The 21,642-nt window shown below is 43.7% G+C and overlaps 1 protein-coding gene across 11 annotated transcripts in view; it reads left to right on the top strand.

Annotated features, from left to right (window-relative positions):
* Positions 1-21,642, top strand: part of SCAF11 (SR-related CTD associated factor 11) — a 529,866-nt gene that overhangs the window by 495,413 nt on the left and 12,811 nt on the right. For all 11 annotated transcript variants that reach the window (XM_029616088.1, XM_029616082.1, XM_029616081.1 and 8 more), the window contains one exon: positions 5,121-5,339. In XM_029616088.1, coding sequence (XP_029471948.1) covers positions 5,121-5,339 — 219 coding nt within the window. The remainder of the gene's footprint in view (positions 1-5,120; positions 5,340-21,642) is intronic.

Below are 21,642 nucleotides of genomic sequence, written 5' to 3'. Positions count from 1 at the left end.
CACACATCTAGAAGATGGAGTCAGGATTCCAGCAGGTTTGGGCCACGGCCCACCCCCGTGTCCCAACCACGACTCCCAGAGGTGTCTAATTGCAAGTCCCGGACTGTATTGAAATCTCCCCCTAAGATGAGAGTGTCAGTCAAATATGGGAGCAGATGGGCATACAAGCCCCGATAGAAGCCTGGGTCAAAGGTGTTGGGCGCATAGAGATTACACAATACCACCGTACAATTATAGAGCTCTGTCACCAAAATAAGGTAGCGCCCCTGGGGGTCTTTGATTTCCCTACGGATGGTGATAGGGAGTTGTTTATGGAATAAAATGGCCACCCCAGCGGATATAGTAGAGGCGGAAGCATATCTAACGTCCCCCACCCAAGTGCGACGAAGCTTTGCATGCTCGGCATCCGTAAGATGGGTCTCCTGCAAGAAAGCCACCCGCGCCATGTGTCCGCGCAACAAAGAGAGCACCTTGGAGCGCTTGATGGGAGAGTGGAGGCCACATACATTCCAGGATACCACCCGAAGGGGACTACCCATAAGCACTGATGAAGCTAAAATGTACCATATGTTCACGTCTATTGCGGCAGACGGAGGCCCTCCCAGCTAAAACCTCCCCTGCCTGTCTCCTGTCAATCAGAAGTAAATCATACCTGTGCATCCACATCCGTCTGTTACCGTCCCGTGACTGAGGCGCCCTCCCCCGTCCCCCCCCCCCCAACCTGTCCCCTACCCCCCCGTGGTCAGGAGCCTTTATAGGCTCCAAGATACAAACCGTCCTGTAGCCCATTTGCAACCCCCCAATCACCTCCCCCCCCCTGCCAACCCGCACGGTGCCCCCCTGTCCCCCACCACCCACCTTCTCTCGAGCCCTGCCCTCCGCTCGGAGGGCTTTAGGATCTGTGTCGATGTGATCAGGCCCACCCCACCCACACCAGCCCACCCAACCCCACACATTAAATAGAACATGAAACTTCAGAAAAAACATCAACAGTATAATGCCTCCACCTCAAGAACAGATGTCACAGTAATTCTCCCCTAAATAGAAGCTAACCATTTTCCCCGCAGTAAACAGTGAGAAGGGAGAATCGGAAGAAAGAAAAAAAAACAAAGATTTCCCAATTAGGAAGAGAAAGAGAAAAAAAAACCACACAGGAACCATGCCCTTGGAAAAAAAAAACCATATGCGTCAACAACTGGAGTCATTAGAAGGCAGGCACAAAAGGGGGGAACGAAGACCAAAAATAATAACTGAACAAAAAAAAGACCAGTCCTGGTCCTCAAAGCAAACCAAAGTGGAGGAACCCCCTGGGTCCAGACTGCGAAGATCTGTCCACTGGACCACGGGAACAAACAATCCCCCGGATAAGAAACGAGCCGGGCAGACTGCCGCCGACCATCGGCTTCCACGTCGCGGCTCATGTGGCCATGGTCCCAAAACAAAATTGATAAAGAAAGAAAAAAAAACTCCATGTCAAGTGATAGAAAAAAACGAAAAAGAGTAGAGGCAGATGTCAGTCAATCACAATTTCAAAACTCCCGTTAGTGTAACAGGGAGGTTTACAACCTCCAGAGTCTCCAGGCGCCCACCGGTTCACTGCGGCCATGTTGGCCACACGAGAAAAGGGAAAAGAGAAAAAAAAACAACTACTTAGTTGATTTTAAAATCAGCCATCCGCCAGCGTTGCAATAAAACTTTGAGCATCTGCCAGCTTATCGAACGTGTGCACTCTCTCGGCGTGCCACAACCGAAGGCGGGCGGGGTATAGTAGTGAGAATTTCATGCCGCGTGTGTGCAGGGTCGTGCAGAGCGGGGAGAATCTCCTGCGCGCTTCCGAAACGGCTGCAGAAAAATCCTGAAAGATGCGTATTGGATTCGTCTGGTATAGCAACTGCGTTTTATTTCGTGAGGCCCGCCAGACCTCCGCCTTATGGGCGGAATTGAGGATTTTAGCTATTACTAAGCGGGGTCTCCCCAAGTTGTTAGGCCGGGCACCCAACCTGTGGGCCCTCTCCACCACCAATTTCCCGCTTAAATGTGGCAGGTCCAACGCAGACGGAAGCCAGTCTTCCAATATCGAACACAGCGATCTCTCCGCTATCTCTTCAGGGAACCCCATAAAACGGAGATTGTCCCGACGAGATCGGTTCTCCAGATCCTCTATCTTCTGTGTGAGCGCAGTGATCATTTTTGAGTGCGAGGCAATGCTTCCCGTGGCCACCCCCGCACCATCTTCCAGCTCAGACACACGGGTTTCGATTTGGTCCAACCGAGGGTGCAATGCCGCGATAGAGTCCCGTACCTCCCCCAATTCAGAATGTAAAAGCGACCATTTTTCATCCAGGGCTTCTTTAATAGCTGCCTTGATCTCCAGTACCGTAAGGGCGGGGGGGTCGGCCAAAGACTCACCCTCACTCGCGCTCGCCATCTTGGCCTCCGGAGCCCGCGGCTTTTCTTTCTCCCGCCGCCCGCTTTTTGTAGTCATTCCTGGCGATGCCCTGCACCAAGTACGAATGGTGGACATGCAATATCAAAAATTATGTAAGGCAGCTAGTTGCCCGGGTGGATGTGCCGGTCAGATGGGCGGCGATAGGCAGGGTGGGCCTGGGAGCCAGAGGCAAACGCGTCCTGCTGGCTCAGCACATCACGTGATCCTCCTGGAGCCCTTTTTAAATATTGGGGTTACATTAGCTATCCTCCAGTCTTCAGGTACAATGGATGATTTTAATGATAGGATACAAATTTAAACTAATAGATCTGAAATTTCATTTTTTAGTTGCTGCTAATGACAGCGTTGAAATTAGATGATTGCTTGCTAAATCTACAAGATTCCAATTCACATTTTTTAATATTGGTCGTACTGAGGCCATTTTCATGGCAGAGGGGAGTATATCCCTCATTTAAAGAGGCATTGATTGTTTGCAATAAAGTCACTTACCTGCAAGCATCGTAATTTGATCAAAGCTATGAAACATGAGTCAAGCACACAATAGGTGTCCATCATGTTTAGAATAGAACATACTTCTGCGAGTGAGGTGAGAAAAAAACGGACCTAAGACCCTGTAGTTGGAACAGCAGCATTAATATAAGTTGCCAAATTTGTCATAAATGTGGATATAGAGATGGCTATCGGGGACATCTTTCTCAAGAAAAACAGTGCAGCCTCCTCACAGGGCTCATGGCTAGCTTCTGAGTGAGTAGGAGCCGATGATATTAGTAAGGGAATGAACAATTTTGAAAAATTCACGCAGTCATGAGGCTGCTCCAGCAATCCTGGTGGAGCACCAGTTCTGTTTAGCATTATCAATTGCTTCTGTATAGAAAGCAAATTTGACACAATAGTCTGATAAGGGGGTATCATTTTTCTTCTTCCACCTTTTCCTCTTACCTATTTCCCATCTTCATCCACCCTTAAAAGATCCTCTAGTGCAGTGGAATCTTAGCATAGTCTTGTGTTATGTCTGATGAACTTGCCTTTTCAACCTTATGGCAAAAGTGAATTCAAATACACCATAGACCCATTGAGCCCACATTATATCAAGTTGAAAATCTGTAGCCACTTTGCTGGATAGGTCCATACTTATCCGGTTAAGTGGCACAGAATATCTATTAATTTTGAAATTGGGAACCAACCTTTGACCGCGGTATAAACAATCTTGTGTTCTATATCTAGCCACGTTATAATGGGACTACAGTATATCTTTCTTGAAAATGCTATTCCTCATAGCAGTTACATCAGCTAGAAGTAGTGAACTCCAAGCAAGAATTGTTGATCCTCCTTACATGTAAGTTTTCAAAGATAAAGTAATTCTCAAGACCCACCCCAAATGGGTGCTGAAAATTTTATCTCAGTTCCATTTGAACCAATCTATAATACTTCCAACTTGCTTCCCAAAGCCATATACCAGTAAGACAGAAGAGACACTGCACACTTTGGATTGTATAAGAGCTCTTGTCTATTCTTTAGAAAGGATGAAAATCTTTCAGAAAGATATCTTTTGATCCAAATAGGCAAGGACAACCTGTAGGGAAGTAGATGCTTTCAACTTGGCCGTCAAAGTGCATTTCGCTTTGTTATAAAAATGTTGGACTGGACCTATGTAAAGAAGTAAAGGTTCATCAAATTAGTTACTGTAACTACAGTGGATTTTTGTAGCTACACTATGATAAAAGATATTTGCAATGCAGTAATGTGGTTCTCTATTCACACTTTTGCTAAACATTGTTTGGATTAGCAATCTCACATAGCGAGTGCTTTTGGACAAGCAGTCCTCAGAAATCTCTTTAAATAAAATCAACTGTCCCACTGACCTTTTTTGCAGGTTGCATGTTAAGTAGACAAGACGTCATCTGTTGTGCAACACTCATCTTGGGAATCCCCACTTGTATGGCTGTTTTGTCCTGCTTGCTCATGGAGAAAACAGAGTTTGTGGACAGCAGGACAAATCAGCCACACAGTCCCACCCTCCTCCCCATATAGTTGAAGCTTAGCTAAGAAAGGAACCAAAGAGACTTGCATGGGAACTACCACACATGCTCATAAAGACTTCTTTCTGAGCTTTGAGAGCAAGGTACACATTGTACAGGTCGGCACCATTGGATGACATTACCCCACCTGTGTGGCTGATTTGTCCTACTGTTCACAGGGAATAACTGTTACAGGTAAGCAACTTTGCTTTACAAGAAGTGAAAAATGTGGCATTCTAGATACCTTTGGTTCAAACTTCATACTTTTTTTTTTTTTTTAACTGCTAATTTTGCCCTCCCCTTTGTCTCCATCTCATCAATACCCATCCCAAATCGCTCGCCAACTTTGAAAAGTGGTTTGTTAGAGATGGTTTAGCCAATTCCAAAATTATAAGGTGGGGACACCATGCACATAAAAGAACAAACCACAACAGATTTTTTGATCTGATAAGCCTCTGTTCCTGTTGAACTGAAGCTAGAAAAGAATAGGGTTTAAATTGAAAAAAACCTTTGCTTTAATGTTAGCAATTTCTGTGGCATTATAGAATTAATATATATATATATATTTTTGTTGTTGTTTGTGTTACTATGAATTTGATTTTCATTCATTCTTGAACACTGCATTAATAACTGCTGGTAATTTTTCAAAACAGGGAACTCCTAGTGTACCTCATGTAAGTAATAGCATGAGTACACCACTCTTGCCTGCTCCAGTTGCAGTTGTGGAAAATGCGGGAACAGTTCAGGGACCAAGTTCTAGTAATGCATCATCTTCAAGTCACAGTAAAGCAATGGATACTACTATAAAACTTCCAGTACGCAAGGAAATGGTAACCCTGGAAGTCAGCACAGATAACTCCAAGAAGGACAAGGCAAGTTCAGAGTGAAGAGCAAAATAATATTTATTTAATGCTCAGATGTATAAGTACTGTGCAAAAGAATGCATATTCTTATTTTTGAAAATTATTTCTTACCCGTGTTCTGCAGTATTCAACAATTCAATTGTGTGGAGTATTTGCTTCGGGAAAAGTTTGAATTCTGAAGTAACATGAGTAAAATGACTTTGCATTAGTATTGGCTTTAATCTTGCTAATTTACTGAAAGCTAACACCAGTTGACAATCTGAAACAAGTGATTTCTATAAATTTGTTTAATGTTCTCTTCTGCAGTCTGGATTTTAGATTTATCTGCATCTTTCCAAAGGTAGAAGTCAACAAAGTTCATAGTCTATACAGTATTTTCAGTTGCTGGCCTATGTAACAAAGATCCTCTGCTCTCTCCCTCTTGTCATTGTTTTCCAGCAAATGAACATGTCTTTATTGTGCTCTTTCTTCTGTTCTAAAGCTTCTGTGGCAATTAGTGATTTAGAGCATCGGTCAAGTTAGAGGAGCCAGCATAGGCAAGTTTCAGTATCCACAATGGCATATAAGAGAAGCCTTTCTAGTGCAGCAGCTGTTTTCAGGTCTCTGAGCAGTCCCACCTGGTAGAATATAGTGGCTAAAAAGCTAGTGGCTGCAGTCAGGGTCTGCCTTGGCCAACAGTAAAGATGCCATCTTTTTTAGGGGTAAGAGCAGTTTTTGACAGCTTTTTCCTGGATACGCTGACCAAAGGATTTCCCTTACCTGTAACTGATGATCTACCACAGGACCCCGCACACACACAAATTTAGAAATGAGATTGAAATCTGGTGTCTATTCATAATGAAAAGGAATTCCTTTTCTTGGCAGGCTGTTCAATCTGTTATATGATTGTCTGCACTGCCTGACAAGGGAGGAAATGGTAGAAATGTCAACAGCCTTGAGTGTATAGATTCCACAATTCTTTTATGTGAGCTTTTTAACTGAAGATTTGCAGATGCAACTAGATCAGTATTTGTTCACTGCTTGGAAAAAAGTTGATTTACTGGGTTGCCTTTTATTAATGAGCTGTTCTTTTTTTTTTTTCAAAATAATTTTTTTATTATTATTGCAAGGAGCACAGCTTACAAACACAGAAATCAGAAACACAGTACATAAACCATGACATATCTAACAGGGCAAATACTATGAAACTTCTAGAAGTCCTTCAGCGTGCGTGTTCCTTTGCCAGTTTTACATGTACTTATTACCCCCTGCCATAACTCTACCACTCAATTTTATCCACAGTCATACCCCAGTCACTCACCATTCATACATTCCCTCCCCTCCCGTTCCAGGAACCTCCGTTTAAGACCAGATATGTTTATAACCAGTATCAATCAACCCATCTTGTAAATCTTTTGGAAGTAACGCATAATAAGCTTGCCAACAAGCACAGTACAATTTATCTGGTTTCCGTGAGCCACTGAGAAAGTCCATAAATTCCATTTGTAGTAGTAATACCATTCTATTTGTCCATGCTGCTAAAGTAGGCATCGCCAATGGGTCAGTCCAGTCCGCCAGTATGGTCCTACATGCGAGCATAATAGCAAGACGCTCAAATTTTCGTTTTGAACCATTACCAGGTGCGCCTACCGAGTGGGAACTAGCCAACAAAATATGCCCGGTAACAGGTATAGGCACATCTGTACATTTAGTGATCATCTGAAACACAGAGTCCCAGAAGGTTGTTAATTTGGGACAGGTAAACAATCGGTGGTATAACATCCCATCCGTTGTTCCACATTTACTACACAAAGAAGTAGGTGCCAACTTCATTTTGTTTCTGCGCACATCATCATAATAAAAACAGTGAAGTATTTTAAATTGGACTTCCCTTAATCCCAAGTCTGGTAACCACATATAGAGTGCCTTAAAGCAGGATTTCAAATATGCTGAGGTGAGCTGTATATCCATCCTATTAGCCCAGCGAGTCGCCAAAGAGTCCAAACAGGCAGCTTTATGAAATGTTTGCACTAGCTTTTTCCATCCTGTGATTGAATTAGCCATATACGCAGTATCAAATATATTTGTAGCAAAGGTTGATTCAGCTGCTAACACCTCAGAGCTCCAGGAGAAAGATTGCAAGTAATGACGAACCTGTAAGTAGGCGAAAAATTGTTTTGCTGGGAGTTGATATGTACGAGCCAAAGTATCATAGTCCACTAATACATAAGAAACAAGATCAAATAAGTGAAAAGCAAACATTACTCCACAATTTGCCCAAGATTGATAGACCCCTCTACTCTCAGTCCCAGGCAGAAAACCAGCATTACCAGGAAAGGGAATTGAGAGAGGCCACCCCTGGTAGATGTGCACGACGTCGCACCCATCTCCAAGCACGAACACACGGTGTCAATAAAACCCTGGGAAATGTAAGAGTACTTCTGAGCCCAGGACGTAGCTGGATAATACTGAGAGGGGAACTAGGGCGCGACATACATTCCAACATCCCCTGCGCACAGTAATGGTAGGTTCCCGTAATCCATTCGCCGATGAAACGCAATCGGCAGGCCACGTTGTATAACCGAAAGTCAGGCATATTTAACCCACCCTGTTCCCGGGGGCCCTCCAGAATAGTATAAGCCATGCGGGCTTGCCCACCTTTCCAAAGAAAATTATGAATAAGAGCTCGCAAGCGCTGAAGATCTCTAACTCTCAACCAACAGGGAAGTATGTGAAGGAGATATAAAAGCTTAGGAACAATCACCATTTTTATCAATGCACAATGGCCGAACAGCGAGAGTGGGAGAGACATCCACACTCTCAGCTGCTCCTCTAAGCGTGTTATACAGGGGGGAATATTCAAGTCATATAACATGTCTAGCTGTCTCAGGACCCAAACGCCCAAATACCTCAACTTGTCGGGAGCCAATCGAAATAGAAAGGGACCATTCCAAGTAGCAGGCAGGTTGTCATTGAGGGCCAAGGCTTCCGACTTAGCAAAATTTATTTTTAAGCCCGCTACTAAGCGGAATTGTTCAAATAAACTAATAATAGCAGGAACACTTGTACGTGGTTTTCCCACAAAAAGTAGGACGTCGTCTGCAAACATAGCTGTCTTTAATGGGTGTCCATTCACACTAATCCCAATAACTTGCGGTGTCCTTCGCAGGACAATAGCCAATGGTTCTAAGGCCAAAATGAACAACAATGGGGATAGTGGGGCAACCCTGCCTGACACCACAGTATAACTGAAAAGAATCTGTAGGGGTTCCATTGAGCAAAATAATGGCACTGGGATTACTATAAAGAGTTTGAAGCCACGTAAGGAAAACTCCATAAAGGTTATATTTCCGCAGTGCCCAAAACATATATTCCCAGGACAGGGAATCAAAAGCTTTTTCGGCGTCCAGGCTAAGAATCAGTGCTTCCGCCTTTGGCTGATAACTTAACGCGGCAAGAAGACGCCGAACATTGTGTACTCCCTAACGGCTCTTTACAAACCCCGTTTGATCCTCGTGAATAATAGAAGGCAAAATTTGATTTAGACGAGACGTCAAAGCAGCGGCCAAAATTTTTATAATCCACATTGATTAAAGATATTGGACGATACGAGCCCACTTCCAGGGGGTCTTTACCTGGTTTAGGAAGAACAACGATAGTAGATTGATTAGAAGATATCGCAATATGGTTGTCTAGCCTGAAATTTCAGGATTTTATAGAACTCAGTAAATTTCAGGATTTTATAGAACTCAGATCCCAACCCATCTTGACCCGCTGCTTTACCCAACTTAAGTGTTTGAATCACAGAGTAAATTTCCTGCTCAGTTATAGGAGAATTTAAGGCCAACACTTGTTCTCTAGACATTTGAGGCCACAAGATATCTCGAAAAAGGGTCTCTGCCACTTCAAAATTCATAGATTTAGGGCCATACAAGGCTGCATAGTATTCGAGGAACCGGGTCGCAATATTTGTAGGTGTAATCTGATGCACTCCCAGGCTATCTCGATTACCAACTATAGTTGCACGAGTTCCTCGAGGGTGGATAAGGTGCGACTAGCCCAGTTACCATGTTTATATAACTGATACCGATAGTACCGGAGCGATTTAGATGCCCTCTGGTGTAATAAAGTATTAAGGGCTTCCCTAATTCTATCTACGCGAGCTTTGGCATCAGCTGTCATGTCCAACATGTGCTGCATCTGCGCTTTCTTTAGGACAGCCATTAACCGCAATATTTCAGCATTGCACCTTTTATTTCGTTTAGCTACATATGCGATAATAGCGCCCCTCATGACTGTTTTTCCCGCATCCCACACCGTTGCAGGGGAGACTCTGGGATAACATTCAGATCTAAATATTCTTTCCAGCATTCTTGTAAATATTTGTGAAATACTTTGTCTAAATATAAATCTGGACGCAAACGCCACGAGAATGGGGGGCGAAAAGGTATGCCGCATTGCAATGTCACTGGAGCATGATCAGAAATAGAAATTGTTCCGATAGCAGCATCAGTCACAGTGGGAAAACACTGATCTGATACTAAAAGATAATCAAGCCGCAAGTATGTCTGGTAGGGGTTAGAAAAAAATGTAAATTCTAAGTCATCAGGATGTAATACCCGCCAGACATCCAAAAGCTGCAATTCATGGCACAGCAGATTAATCCCCATCTGTTGATCCCGTAGCAAAGTGGGCTTAGGGGGGCGATTATCTAGTTGCTTGTTATCACCATGTTAAATTCACCTCCCATGACAAGTCGGCAATCAGAAAAATCAGTAAGCAGCCTTATCAAGGAGATAAAAAAAATTATGGGAATATACATTAGGTGTATAAACATTGCAAAACGCCAATTTCTGTTGATGTAATTTACCCACCACTATAACAAACCTCCCCTCAGGGTCTTGCAGAATTTGTTCACTTTGAAATGGCAAATTTTTATGAATGAGGATGGCCACCCCTTGTTTCCTAGAAGTGAAAGAGGAATAGCAACACTGACCCACCCACTCACGCTGCAGTTTAGTATGTTCTGTATCATTCAAATGTGTTTCTTGCAAAAATGCCACTTGCGTATGCATACGCTTAAACATACTTAATATTTTTTTCCGTTTAATTTGAGCGTGGAGGCCATTCACATTCAAGGAGACAATCTTAACCGCCAGCACTACCAATATTTATTAGAGAGCTCTTAACAGAGAAACAAGTATTTACCCTCCTCCAAGGCCCCCCAGCCTGAGCCTCAGAATTTGTATCGTATCTCAGTAGCAACCCAACGAAGATGAGCTACCATACCCCATGGAGGTTCCCCATACACTCTTCCTGTCCCCCCTTCCCCCAGATACTTACATACCAAACATACTAAGTATACAAACAAGCACTCCAATCATCCATTCCACTTTTCTCCTTATCTGTATTAAACATCACTCCTAGAGAAAGAAGGTCCTCCCCCAGCCCCTTAAAGAACAACTGGGATTGAAGTCGCCCCCCTTCCAACCCCGCTCCCTCCCTGAAAAATATTTTTAATGATATAATAACTAAAAATAACACAAAAACTGTGGCCATGCGAGTTAGGTCCAAACCTAAACCATTAAGTTAAATGGCAGTAGAATATATAGTTCAACCACTCTCTTCTTCACACCTCGGCAAATTCAAAATAAAATGATCCGCCTCTTCCTTAGAAGTGAGAAATAGGACTTTGTTTTCATGTTGTATGCGCAGTTCTTGATGGTTATATTCCAGTTCCATGTTCTTCCGTGAGGCAATCACTGCCCCCTCCTAGTCAAAATACAAGCTTTGCTAACAATCCATCATTGGTTGCTTGGTTACATATTTTTGTAGCGAATCCTAATATTTTCATGTAGAATTCTCCCCCAGATTCTTTCTCCCTCTTCAGGGACCCTGTTTTGCCTCTGTTTCTGGATCTTTTGGAAGGCAAAGATGTAAGGAATTATAGGGTTATCCTGTGGGTTTACAGCCCACTTTCCTCCACCTTCTCTTTCTCTCTCGGGAGTGACTGCCACTGAAGATTACTACTTATTTACCTTATATTTGTTCTAAGAAGCCCAGGAAAGGATAACTATCTCAGAATCAGACCTTTTTAATCTCAGATATATAAGACTTGTACACAGCATATACTTATAATGAATAAAGCTTAGTATTTATAGGTGAACTCAGTCACACATATCAGAATAACTTTGACTTGCTTAGGGTATTGTTAATAAATTTAGCTAACTATCCCTATAACTTTAGATTATCATCAGTCTCACCACTGGAGATGTCTGTGTTGCTGCTGTGAGAAAAAGTGGACTTCATGGAGGCCATCTCTCTGATGGAGGCACAAGTCAGTGGCCCTGATACCTGGAGAAGAAAGAGACAGGTTTGCCTTAGGCTGATAGGCAGCAGTCAGGAGACTCTCTTAAGTGCAGTGACTCTCTTAAGAGAAGCTTGTCCACTGGGCTGTAGGGAGGGGCCGAGAGCTATGGCTTGGGTGTCATCTTCTGGTAGTGTTAATGGGTCATCTTAACCGCCATCTTCTATGCCGCTCTCCCATGCTGTTTTTAAAATCCAGGATATGCATATGCAAGAGCTTAAATATAGTCAAAAGGAGCATGAAATGGGATCTTCACTTTGGACTACTGGACCCCCCTTGGAGAGTCATCCATTCCATGATTGATCCAGTCTTGTCACAAAAACACACCCAATATACACAGCTGTGTATTCCAGAAACCCTTAAGTGTCAAACACTAGCAAAACTAAATAGGTTTCACTGGTCTATTTTACTTTTTTATAATAATATAGCCACAATGTAAGATCAAACACCTAAATTATACAATAATGTAATTTTGTGGGACCCACACTCAGAGTTTGTATATCCATCAAACTCATAATTTGGTCATGGGTCGCTTTACTTTATTTTCAAAAATTTTTTTGCATTTTCTTGTTTATATATTGAAATGTAAAATCCTCATAAATGCTGACGAACTCAAATATCTGTCATAGGATGAGCATTCCATTAAAGTTCATATTGCAATAGTCACAATCAATCAATAATCCAATGGCGCAATTCTCATCTGAATGTATTCTAAAGAGTCCCAAAAAGTCCCGACACGATCGCGTTTCGGACCAAACGGTCCTGCTTCAGGGGAAACTATCTTCAAAACCTGTACTTCATTTCATCTTGACCAGGGAACTGACTTTGCTGTGTGATACAGTTCACCTATGAGCTGACCTATCTGATAACTGTCTGTCAGGATTGGCATGTCCTGTTGCTATGTAGAACTGGTCTCTGCTGCAGGTCTTAGATCTGCTTCTACACCCACATACTTGGCCTGTATCTTTCTTAGGTAAGGTCTGTTTATGGAGAGAAGTTGTTATTCTTTAGAAGGGGCCTTGTTAAAACAGCTGTGCTGGCAGATCAGATAACTCCTGTAGGTATTGCCATTCTGGCCAAAGTTCATCTCGGTATTTCTGCTGAAATACAGGTCAGTGTCCATATTGTGAAGTTAGAATCCTTCTTTTGCTGCAAATTAGTGAAACTTCTGACATCTCCCTACAAAGGGGAGGCATCAGCTCCAGACATTGAACAAACTAACATTCCCTCTGAGTCAGCAAGTCTATTTTAACAGAATCTGAGGAGGATCATTGTCAGGGTGTCATGCCTTTTTTTTAAGTGAGTCTGACCTTGGCATTTTAACACAGCACATTGCTCTTGCCCTTACCATTCCCCTCTCAAAAGAATCTTAGGAGGTGGAGCCTATGCATGTTTTGTTTTGTTTTTTAGAATGGGCAGGATGTTGTCTGTACATGATATCTTTCAAGATTAGGTTTTCAAGCATCAGTATGCTTTAAATCAGATAATCTGGAAGGTTAGAGTTTTAAGACTGCCTAAAGAGTGAGAGCAGATATAAACTGTCATTCTGTTTGTATCCAGCTTTTACTGACTTGTCCAGATGTATGGATATTCCATTTGTAGGATTCTTGACCAAAATGGTCTTTATTTACAGGCAGATAGACAGCCTTGAGGAGGCTTTGTGAAATGAATGGGCTGCTGCTGTTACTGATTTATTGTAATTTTTTTTCTGTCTTTTCTTTCTTTACAATATTTATAGCGTTTAGCCTGCATTCTCCAAACATTCAAAGTGGTGAGCAAATTAGCATACATAAAATGTTATATCTTGAGAAATAATCAAGTGATCACAGTAGTTGAAGGGTGAGGGAGATAAAGAAGAAACGATCTTTTGAAAAAATTGATGCTTCATACATATGTCAGGCAGGAAGATAACTTTGTGCAATATTATTTCTTTGCCAGGTCCATTGGTTACCAGAATCGCTATCAAACATGGACTTTGGTTACGTCAGTGCCCAACTGACTTTTCTTTTAAAGCAGAACTTTTCAAGACTGTCCTGATGACTTATCAGTCAGTCAAGTTTTCCAGAGTTTACAAAGGTATCTCTTGCATATTAATTGTAGATATCCTGAAAATATGACTGACTGTGGGGTCAATAGGGCAGGCTTGGGAAGCCTTGTCCTAAAGCTAATTTGGTAGGGTTGCCTTTTGAAGGGAAGGCTCTTTGGTCTGAGACTGGAGAGAGTTTGTAAATGATTTCACAGAGAGCAAGAAAATGTTTCTGAATCAAAAGAAATTTAAGGTAAAATTATTTTTCTCATCAACTTTAGTTTCAAAAGTTTTTCCAAGGAAGATACATAATTGATTTAAATGAACATCCCTAGCTCAAAGGTCCTTTTTAGCAGAAGGCATAGAAACAGAAGTTTCCATCATTAGTTAAGCCATTGAACAAGCAATCTTTTGTGCTTGTTGAAAAGCGTACATTATGGGATGAAGGCTGTGACTTTTTTGAAATGTTTGGAACATTTCTTCCAAGAACCAAGTGGGTGTTGATCATTATTCAAAATGGGTATTGTATACTCTCAGGCAATTTCTTTGTCATATGTACTGCTCAAGAACAATTTAACCTTTTTTCAGACTGCAGAGCTACTATACCATTTCAAGAAAAGTGTGCTCAAATGTTATATTTCCAAAGCATTCAGGAGATTTTCAACCAGTTTTTGAAGTACATGATGAAATATTCCACAACAGAATACTTCGCCATTCTGCATGAAGCCGAGCCAAGGGATCGTTTGCATTCCTGTCAGGGGCCGCTCATTAAACATCACAATATCTGCATGTTTCTTTATCAATAGAGAGTTTAATATAAGAAAGCAATACGTTCATAAAAATAAGGTCCTTCCTGGCTTTCACTTGCAGGATGATATAGGTAGTAATGCTGTTTTCCCCTTACCCAGGAATCTGTAGAGGAACTCAAAACTAGCTTGAAATACTGCAGCTTGTTCAGACCCCTATAAAATAGTGCTCCCAGGGACATGTTATACCAGCAAGGGGCCAAATGCTGGCCACCCCTTAAGAGCAGCTTCAAAACAGGGAGGGTTTAACTGCAGCCAGTTAAATCTGGGCTGGGTATCGCCCAGCCCTGCATACTGGGGAGGATACCAACATTATAGCTTCTCCAATTCCTCACATACAAATAGCTCTTTCTTCAGAGCTCCAGCCTCTCACCGCCAAGTTCACATTTCAAGACCCCAACCAACCTTACAATTCCCTGGACTTGCAAAGATGCCTGTCTTCATATTCTGTTAGTAAAATCATATCATAAATACCTAAGGCTTTTAAAACAATGAGTCTTCTCTTATACAGCTCCTTTGAAATTTTATTCAGTGGCTCCCTTCTCTCACCACCCAATCTCTAACATCTTGTATCTGTGCTTTCCAATTTGCTGTACTATATGCCTGGAAAAACCTTTCGTAATTAGTGTATCATGCTTCCTCTTTGGTAATATCAAACTCTTTGTTAAAAAAAAAACACATTTTCAAGGCTGCTTTTAACAGTCTTGTTGACTTTAACCATATTTTCTATAAGAAATACATTTTCTGAAATCTGATTTGCCTTGTTTTTGTGTCTTGATGAGAGAGCCTCTTCTCTGTGGAGCTTACAGTTTCTTGTGTGTGTATCTTTACAATGCTGGGTATGTCTAATAGTGCTACAGAAATATAGTATAATAAAACATTAGGTATTTTATGATCTGGTATGCTCTAGTACAGTGGTTCTCAACCTTTTTTTGGCCAGGACACACCTGACAGATGGTTCTCACATGCGTGACATGCTGAACATGTGACCATCACGGGGCTAAATGTAAACATGCACTCTGCATCCACAGGAATCCCTTCAACCCCCATCAATGAGTACAGAGCAGATCTAGGGCATTACCCTGTACAACTCGCCATACAAAAAAGATATTCTGGTTCTGATGACATCCCAGTAAAAGCAAAACAAACTCCTTTTACTACCAGGCAAAATAGCCTTCCTTGTGAAAAGACAGTAATTTACCACTAATGCATATCCTATTGAGAAAACACAATAAATAAGATTGATACAAATGCCTACATGCTAGTTAAATACCTCACCTTGGTCACACACCCTTCACCAAGTACAGAAAACCCACAAATTATAAATATGGAGACAAAAACTGGAATGGAAAACAAAAAAACCACTCTGCATGCAGTGCGAACCTGGAGAAATGGAAAGAGAAATATAGCACCTAACAGACTCTCAGGATTTACAATAATGCACACAAACTAACACGCACAAAGATACACCTGTATTATGGAACACACACAACAGTAATAACCCTATCTAAGAAATACAACTATTAAACCAGGCCCTAAACACTAATACATTTCCTATTGGGAAAACAGAATAAGCCAAGCTGCTATAGAGCCCCACATAGAAATAATTGTAAAGCTATACTAAAAAGGTTACAAAACAGCTGCTGAACAGAATAATATCCAACAATTAAAAACTCATAAAAATTATTAAAACATGTCCAAATATCAATAAATATTTCAAAAGAGCAGATATCGCATAATACCCAATAATTAAAATGGCAGTCAAACAAAAATAACATTAAAAAGCCACCTTTACTTACCCTCTCCAGCAACTCTCCTACTCCTTTCCCTTCCAGGCCAATAGCACTCACCAGAAGCAGCAAGGGCTGCTGAAGCTCTGACCTCAGTCCTCTTCCTTAGCACCCACAAACCAGTCAAACCCCCCCCCCCCCCCAAATTAGACCCCACGACCAGTCTCGGTCTCTTTCCCACCAGTCATCTTCCTGACCAGTCTCTCTCTCACACAGAAACACATCACCACCATGACCAGTCTCTCTCTCAATCACACTCATGGTCTCTTATATACAAGCTCTCGATCACACACAAATGGCTCTCGCACCCATTCACACCAGCTCTCACCCAGGCACCCATTCACACCCACACACACCAGCTCTCACCCATTCACACGCAAGCTCTCACCCAAGCACCCATTCACACCAGCTCTCACCCATTCACACGCAAGCTCTCACCCAAGCACCCATTCGCACCCATTCACACCAGCTCTCACCCATTCACACGCAAGCTCTCACCCAAGCACCCATTCACACCCACACACACCAGCTCTCACCCAGGCACCCATTCACACCCACACACACCAGCTCTCACCCAGGCACCCATTCACACTCGCACCCATTCGCACCCACACACACACACCAGCTCGCACCCATTCACACCCACACACACCAGCTCGCACCCATTCACACCCACACACACACCAGCTCTCAGCCAGGCACCCATTCACACCCACACACACCAGCTCGCACCCATTTGCACCCATTCACACCCACACACACCAGCTCTCACCCATTCACACGCAAGCTCTCACCCAAGCACCCATTCACACCAGCTCTCACCCATTCACACGCAAGCTCTCACCCAAGCACCCATTCGCACCCATTCGCACCCATTCACACCAGCTCTCACCCATTCACACGCAAGCTCTCACCCAAGCACCCATTCACACCCACACACACCAGCTCTCACCCAGGCACCCATTCACACCCACACACACCAGCTCTCATCCAGGCACCCATTCACACTCGCACCCATTCGCACCCACACACACACCAGCTCGCACCCATTCACACCCACACACACCAGCTCGCACCCATTCACACCCACACCCACACCAGCTCTCAGCCAGGCACCCAAGCACCCATTCGCTCCAGCTCTCACCAAAAACGTCTTCCTTCACTGCAGGGATGGGATCCAGTTCCGCCGCGGCTTTACTCCGGCGGGCCTTCTTTTTTTGCCACCACGGGAATGGGCTCCTGTGGTGGCTTCGGACGGGGGTCGGGTTTTCTCTTCGCCGCCATGGGCTGTGGCAGCCTTGCTTGGTCGGGGTCGGGTTTCCTCTTTGCCGCCATGGGAATGGGCTCCCATGGCGGCTTTGCTTCGGGGGTCAGGTTTTCTCTTCACCGCGTGGCCTTGCTTCGTCGGAGTTCAAAAACTTCTATTCTTCCCACCCAACCCTACCCCCGGGCATTCTGATGCCTGCCTCACCGGCCAATCAAAGGCTTCCTCCCTTCTTCCTACTCCCACTGGTAGGGAGGAGGCTTCCGATTGGCCTGCGCGGGGGCAGGCAGAATGAAGGAGGCTTCCCATTGGGCAATGGGGGTAGGAAGAAAGGAGGCTTCCAATTGGCCCACGGGGGCTGGAAAAAGGCAAAAGGAAAGTAGAACGGGGTAGTGGGACACCGGGAGGCGCGACACACTAGTGTGTTGCGACACACCGGTTGAGAAGCGCTACTCTAGTAATTAGTATTGACAAAACTCCAACCTTATTTCTAAACCAACGAAACCAACAATAAATAATATATAGTACGTTAGCTTCTCTAAAAATTACTTCTAATAGTGATAGTCAGTACCGAATTTGAACTTCATATAAGTGATTTGAACTTCATATGAGTGATTTAGTGACTCTCATAACATCCCGCGGACTCTTTTGGCATCTCTGCTCTTTATCAAGCCGCAATTGGGATCATCTTTAATCATTGGTCACAATTCACTTATGTGCTTTTTTTGTTATATTTTTCTTTTAGATAAAATATTTAAGTCAAAATTACTTACCTTTCGGGGGTCACAGTCCATGGAGGGTTCAACCCTTCCAGGAAATTCAGAGTGCAAATTTGAACTGCACTTTGAATATCCTGGAAGGGTTGAACCCTCCATGGACAGTGACCCCCGAAAGGGAAGTAATTTTGACTTAAATATTTTATCTAAAAGAAAAATGTAACAAAAAAAGCACATAAGTGAATTGTGACCATTGATTAAAGATGATCCCAATTGCGGCTTGATAAAGAGCAGAGATGCCAAAAGAGTCCGCGGGATGTTATGAGAGTCACTAAATCACTCATATGAAGTTCAAATCACTTATATGAAGTTCAAATTCGGTACTGACTATCCACTATTAGAAGTAATTTTTAGAGAAGCTAACGTACTATATATTATTCATGCTCTAGTAATTGTCATTTTAGAAATCTCCCCATAAAGTTTCTCATTCTGGTAGTGAGGACTAGCGTGGGGACAGGATCACAAGGGCCTACATAGCTTAATGAGAGCTGCATGTGTTTGATGTGTCTGAGCTATACACCCTGATAGCAGGCAGAGCTAAAAACAGCATGGAAATTACATAGGTTTTGCAAGTACATACACATCTTTCAGCGATTCAGTTATCCTGTAGCTTCTTGCAGCAGCCTGAAAGAAGCTGCCCTCTACTAGTGAGGACCGAGGTAATGCTGTTGAGTACTTGTCACTAAAACACCTGCACAGTTCCCATGATATGGGTGCAATGCAGGCTGGGATTGGCTGGATTGCACAGGTGCAGCTTAATCTTGGCAGGTACTTGTATGGTTCAGTTACTCAACAGTGTCCCCTTTCTTGATCGTATTCTGAACTTACAGAATATCCCTCCATTATGGCATCAAATAAACCATCTTCAAGTAAACGTCAAAAACACAAGAGATGGAATTGACACTAAAAAATAAGATTGCCATCTGCAAGAGATGCGAGACGGAATAGAATTAGAACATTTTGATAAAAGAATACAACTCTAAAATAAGCCTAAAATCTCAAGGACAATGCCAGTGGCGTAGCCACAGGTGTGCCTGGGTGGGCAGGTGCCCACCCAATTTAGACCCAGGCCCACCCAACTGGCACAGGAACTGCAAGGCTGTCATGGGATCCCATCCCCGCGAAAGCAAACAGGAGGACCCATGCCTGGCGCGCCATCATGGCACACATGGAGAAGCAGTGCTGCGGCCGTATGTCCGACCGATCTTCCTGTTTGGGGGGGGGGGGGGGGAGTGGAAGCGCCGCGCACAGCTTCCATTTCCTCCCCCCAAAGCAAGAAGATCAGCTGGCCTCTCCTTCTGCTACCGGCCTCCTGCTATCTTCGGGCCATACGGCCCAACGATTTTCCTGTTTGGAGCGGGGGGAGCGGAAGCGCAGCGCACAATTTCCACTTCCTCCCCCTTGGAGGGGGAGGAAGTGGAAATTGGCCGTACGGCCCGAAGATAGCAGGAGGCCGGTGGCAACAGGAGAGACCAGCTGATCTTGCTTTGGGGGGAGGAAGCGGAATCTGTGCACACACTTGAATGTGTATGTGTGGGTGAGAATGGGAGCCTGAGTGTGTGGGTGAAAATTGGAGCCTGAGTGTGTGGGTGAAAATTGGAGCCTGGGTGTGTGTGGGAGTGAGATTGGAATCTTGAATATGTGGGTGAGACTGGGAGCATAGGTTTGTGGGTGAGAATGAGAGTCTGAGTTTGTGTGTGGGTGAGAATTGGTGCCTGGATGTGCGTCTGTGTGTGCATGAGAGTATAAGGCTTGGGAGGGGTGAGAAAGTGAGAGCTTGTATGTGTATCTGCAGAGAATATGAGCTTGTGTGTGTGGGGGGGGGGGGGGGGAGAGCATATGAGAGTGAGAGCATGAGTGTGCGAGGGGGAGTCTGTGAGAGAAAGCATGTATGTGTGTGTGGAAGGGAAGAAGACAGTAATAGAAGAAAGACACTGAAAAGCAATTAGGAAATGAGCAACAAGGGAAAAAATGGGAAAAAGATACCAGGACCAACTGATTAGAAAAATACAAAGATCAGACAACAAAGGTAAAAAAAAATTATTTTGAGATGTTAGCAATTTAAATATAAGCAACACAACCACTCTCTCAAAATTTATGGACAAGTAGTAGTGTATAAAATCGTAATAAGAAGGTTAAAGTACCACAAATCACCGTGAATTACTTTTTTTGTATCATTAAGTAGACCTCATACATAGGCGTAGATGTGAATGCTATTCAGCATAACGTTTTACACCAGTAGTATAATCATGGGTCAGAAAAGAATTTATATGCTTAGTGAGTCCAAAGTGAAAAAAATTCAAAGTTGATGTAGCATGACTTTTCTCATTGTATTCATTGTTGCAGAATTTCTTAACGCATCATAGGTTTGACAACATTCAATTTCTTAAGATAATGTAGCTACTTAGCTTTTTTTGCATGTGAAGAAATGCCTGAGAGTTAAAGATATTATAAGGCTCGAGGTGTACTAGCCCGACAATGACCGTGTTTCGGCGTCTGCCTTCATCAAGGGGCCGAATGTATGTGAGATGATTTTCGCGGCATTTTCACCAACATGAAAGTAATGCGTTTCCTCACATTCCTACATTTCCTGGCGTGTAGCCAGATGGACTCAGAACAAATGGGATAGTATCCGCGTGCTAGCAGTTGGAGACGGATCTGACGTCAGCACGGGGGCATATATATCCCCACAGGAAGCGTAGCTATTCAGTAATTTCCGTCTCCAAAGCAGTTTGGAGTGCCTGCACGCTAGTTGAGCGTGCTTTCCAAGACTACTTTAATTTTTCTCTTTTTCTTCTCATTCTAGATTCTACTTTGTTTTTCCCGTCTATTCGACTTAGAGCCCCGCGCTTCTGCGGTAGATACCCAAGGGTTCCTCCCCCAGTGAGCTCCCGGGGTGATTGCCGTGCTCCCCCGGCGGTGAAAGTCCTCGGTCCTGCCGAAGCACGGCAGTGGCACAGCCCCCGGGCGAGGTTCGGGTGAGGCATACGAGGCCCTCGGTCCCGGCGTGGACGAGGTAGCGGGTGCATATCCTCAATTGCGGCGGTGAGGTGGTCCCTTCCCCCGCAGCCGGAGACCGCCTGTGTTCAAGCCGGGAAGCGCCGAAGCTGGTAAGGAGTACATCTCTTCCTGCGGGTCTCCGAAGCGCAGAGGATCGGCGGCGTGGCACGCCGTGGAGGACGCCATTGTGGGGCCTTGCTCAGGTACTCCGCGCCCGTAATAGGCGCGGCTTTTTTTCCTCCTTTGGCGTATATGGCTTTGTTTCAGTGACTTGCTCAGCGCCTATTTAATGCCACTGAGCGTA

This window comes from Rhinatrema bivittatum, chromosome 9, assembly GCF_901001135.1.
Source record: "Rhinatrema bivittatum chromosome 9, aRhiBiv1.1, whole genome shotgun sequence".
NCBI classification, from domain to species: Eukaryota; Metazoa; Chordata; class Amphibia; order Gymnophiona; family Rhinatrematidae; genus Rhinatrema; species Rhinatrema bivittatum.
This window is presented reverse-complemented; position numbering and strand designations above follow the sequence as displayed.